At 32.7% G+C, this 3,779-nt stretch overlaps 1 protein-coding gene across 3 annotated transcripts in view; it reads right to left on the reverse strand.

The window, feature by feature from the left end:
• Positions 1-286: 286 nt before the first annotated feature.
• The window catches only part of LOC100817179 (dolichyl-diphosphooligosaccharide--protein glycosyltransferase subunit 1B), a 6,547-nt gene continuing 3,054 nt past the window's right edge, over positions 287-3,779 (reverse strand). The window contains exons 5-9 of one of the 3 annotated variants that reach the window (XM_003556187.4): positions 3,224-3,403; positions 3,048-3,116; positions 1,952-2,041; positions 684-832; positions 287-579 (exon numbers count right to left, since the gene is read on the reverse strand). In XM_003556187.4, coding sequence (XP_003556235.1) covers positions 710-832; positions 1,952-2,041; positions 3,048-3,116; positions 3,224-3,403 — 462 coding nt within the window. In that variant the 3' untranslated portion in view covers positions 287-579; positions 684-709. Of the gene's footprint in view, positions 600-662; positions 833-1,951; positions 2,042-3,047; positions 3,117-3,223; positions 3,404-3,779 lie in introns of all 3 variants that reach the window. The other 2 variants (XM_006606187.3, XM_006606186.3) reach the window with 2 other exon arrangements.

Raw genomic sequence — 3,779 nt, forward strand, 5'->3', positions numbered from 1 at the left:
ACGTGTTAATTCCAACTAGGATGCCAAGTAGTTCGGGCAAAGTTCCAGTCTGAGTGGTGTTTCTCACTTTAATTTCACATTCGACAAGGACACTATTATTTATTTATTTATAGGAATATTTTACTAAGTATATCATAAATTTACAAATTACAATAATGTAGCAATACATTTTAACTTTTAGGTTCCTCTCACAAAACGCTATTCATTTAAGTGCGGATTACCTTTTTAACGAAATGTTTGAATACGTTTTTTTTTTTTTTTTTAAATTTCATTTAAAGTTTGTATATTGATTGCTAAGTATCACATAAATATTTCTCATAGCTAGTAAGATCTTACAAGTTTGTTCCCATTACGTGCCTTTAGGATGTTGGTCTTTAACTAACATATCCTATGTTTCTTAAATAGAAGGAATGGTTCAAAGTTAGTTTGGATGAATGGCACAAGATCAAATTGCCTGGGAAAAATTGTACAAACAAGTATATCTATAACTGCAATTAGTCCTCTTAACTCCACACAAAATTGCCACAATGCAATATGACCTTCCAAAATAAGGAACCCTTGGATCTGCTCAGTCACTGCCTGTTAAACAAGTCAAAACACTTTAAATAGAAGAGAATGTTTCAATCATAAAAAATGGTTGAAAGAGGGGATTTAACACATACCTTTTAAAAAAAAACGCATACCTTTCAAGAAACTAGCTAGGTGTTCATCACTTGCGTATGGAAAGATCAATGTGAAGATATGCCACGGAAGCCACAAAAAACAAGAAAAATGCAGATACCAGCATCAATGGCTCAGCAAGCATGAATATGGGGTTAAACCTGTAGTATACCTATCAAAAATTGAAACACATGGTAAGACATAGTGAACAGAAGATTATTTATAGAAAGAAAACAAAAGAAAATCACAGACCTAGACTACACATGAAGTCATGAAACTTCAAAGTAAATTTTAGGTGTAGTCTCCAACCAAGGTTTGTCAAGTTGCGCAGAAATTTATTGGAAAATAAGTCTCCATGATTTCATAACATATTATGAAATATGTTATGAATTTCATTATTATAGTTGCAGTTGCAGATAGCATAGCCATGGCTTAAGTGTTTTACATTACCTTTTCAGCTTCTATGAAGGTTTAAACAAAATGAGAGAGAGTTTTATCCAAACCTTGTTCCGGATGTCAGAACTAGAAATACATAGTTCAAACTTCATCTAACATGTATCATAATCAGACATGTGACAATTGGAATTGCTGTAGGTTTAAAGACATGCTAATAAACAATGAAGACTAAGGATAAAGACAAGCAAAAAGGGAGCATGAGACAGGAGGTCTAGGAAGTACAAGAGTATATGAAATAGTGATTGAGAGCATGGAAAAATTGTTACTTGTTTGGTTGTCTTAGAAAAGATGGCAGAGAAAACTTTATTTAAAATTATTTGAGAAATCCATGAAAAACATTTTTTCTTGGTTTTTACAACCAAAAAAAATAATGAGCAGAGAAAAGAGCACCTAAGAAGAATTTTACCAGACATCATTTGTAATCTTTAAGCCCAAAATCATGAGCAACCCAAGGCATAACATTGCCAAAAAGGATAAATAAACAGCTTCATGTCAAACACAACTTTCATATGCTATTAGACCTCCATTCATTAGCATATACCTGACATTGTTTAAAGGTCTCATTTATAGGACTGTCATTACTAGGAATTAATTCTTCCAAATAAAGGATAAAGGATATTCTAAATGCCCCTAGTATAATTTCTTTGGTCATTAACATGGTGTTGATAATTTTTGTTGCATCATCACATTAAATTAAATGCAGCATTAATCCTTGATTAAGGGGTTGCAACAAACAAATTTCTTGCTCTTAGAAGTTAGAACATGTGAAATGCCCACATTCCAAATCAATTTTAGAAATTTTTATTTATTTGTTCACATTGGGCTTAGGAAATACCTGGAAAGGAGTATTATGCTCAGGAACTGCATTTCTTTTTTCTAGAACCACCACAGTTCTGCCGACAACATCAAGGTATGAATACTTGATCTGCAAAGTTCAAATTTAAAACCATTTTAGCTGCAGGGAATCAAATGCTTTATGCTAAAAGTACAACAAGTGAAATTCTTCAAGAGCAGAATCAAACTCTAACTAGAGAAGAAAAATGAAACATCTTGGAGAAATTGAAGTTAAATTGTATATAATTAGACAATAATTTCTTTTCAATAAATGATTACAAATTGAACTATTTCTTTAACATATTGATACCCCCTCCCCCTTTATCCTTTTCTCAATAAGTTCTAGGTAATGTTTCTCAGTTATTCTGATATTTAAAGAAAATTTCAATTGAACTTAAAAGAGAAGACTCTGAATAATTTATAATATGCATGATGTATGTTATAATACAAATCACTGTACTACTAAAGTTGAGTACCAGATTAGTAAAAATGAGTACAAGCTCCACTCAATAAGACTTCAAAATTAATAGGAGTCCCAAGTCCTAAAATCTTAACCCTCCCTCTCAAGCTTAAAGCTTGCAACAAATAAACACATTTATAGATTACCAGATAAGATTGCATTAAAATAGAGATTGCTTAAAGCCAGGTCCCACTTTGGCATGTAGTATGAGATTTTCACAATATATATATATATATATATATATATATATATATATAGGTCCACGGAAGGCCAAATCACCATGTAATTATTCAAGACCATACAGTAAACCAACATATATATAATATAAAGCAGAGGCCAATATCCATATATTCATACATTATATCCTCAAATCATCATGTGATTGAAATGCCCTATTCGGAAGAGGGTTTTTTATTTTTCCGTCTGTCTTCCAATTCTGTGAGTCAAACTTTTCACTATGCAAATGGTTATGTATACATACATGGAGAATTTGAGCATATTATAGTCAGTGATCCCTTGTAATAAGATAGAGAAATGCAGCAGATGAGTTACAAAAGTTTAATGCAGATGAAGCTTTGACTGCAGTTGAAACTAAACCAGTGTTGCACAAACAGCATTATCTTTAAGAGCACATTACCTCTAGATGTTGCTTCACTTCAAAAGGAATCTCAACAGTGGGATCTTTGGATCCCTCTGGCAGCACAACCTGAAATTTAATGGTTCAACAAGAAGGGTAAATTAAACCTCCACTATTGCATACAGAAGCAGTTGAAACAATGGAGCACAATTTTCAGTTAATAATAACAAACCCACTTTTACAATCAACTTGTCAACCACTGTCTCAACAAGAGGGCAACCAAAAGTAAAATTGAGGTATCTTCTGCCATCTGGAGACTCAAAAAGAAAGTCTTGCAATGGTAGCCCATAACCAATGACAAAGGTTGATTTCCAGCCTCCAAATAGAGGATACCGAGGTTCAATTTCAAGTTCTGACTGCAATCAATAAACATGTAAATAAGTCTGAACCAGAAAACATGACATTTTAAAACAAAAACTATCTTTGTCATTCAACACTAAACTCCTTTGTGATCTCACAAACAAAATAACTGGTATAACTTTTGTTCTTCATTAACATAGAAGCATACCATGTAGAAACTATAATTAATCATCACTTCCATTCATAGTTTCATACTTTTGTTTCTATCTACTCATTATGATGTCAATGCTACCAAGTACTTGTAAGGACTTAAGCACAAGAGGAAAGCCCAACCAAAAAGACTGGTACATTAGGTGGGAGAGCCTCATGGCTTAAGTACCACATTGAGCTTACTCAATGTGGGAATCCTAACAGTGCTCCAGTAAAACATAA

This window comes from Glycine max, chromosome 20 (assembly GCF_000004515.6).
Source record: "Glycine max cultivar Williams 82 chromosome 20, Glycine_max_v4.0, whole genome shotgun sequence".
NCBI classification, from domain to species: domain Eukaryota; kingdom Viridiplantae; phylum Streptophyta; class Magnoliopsida; order Fabales; family Fabaceae; genus Glycine; species Glycine max.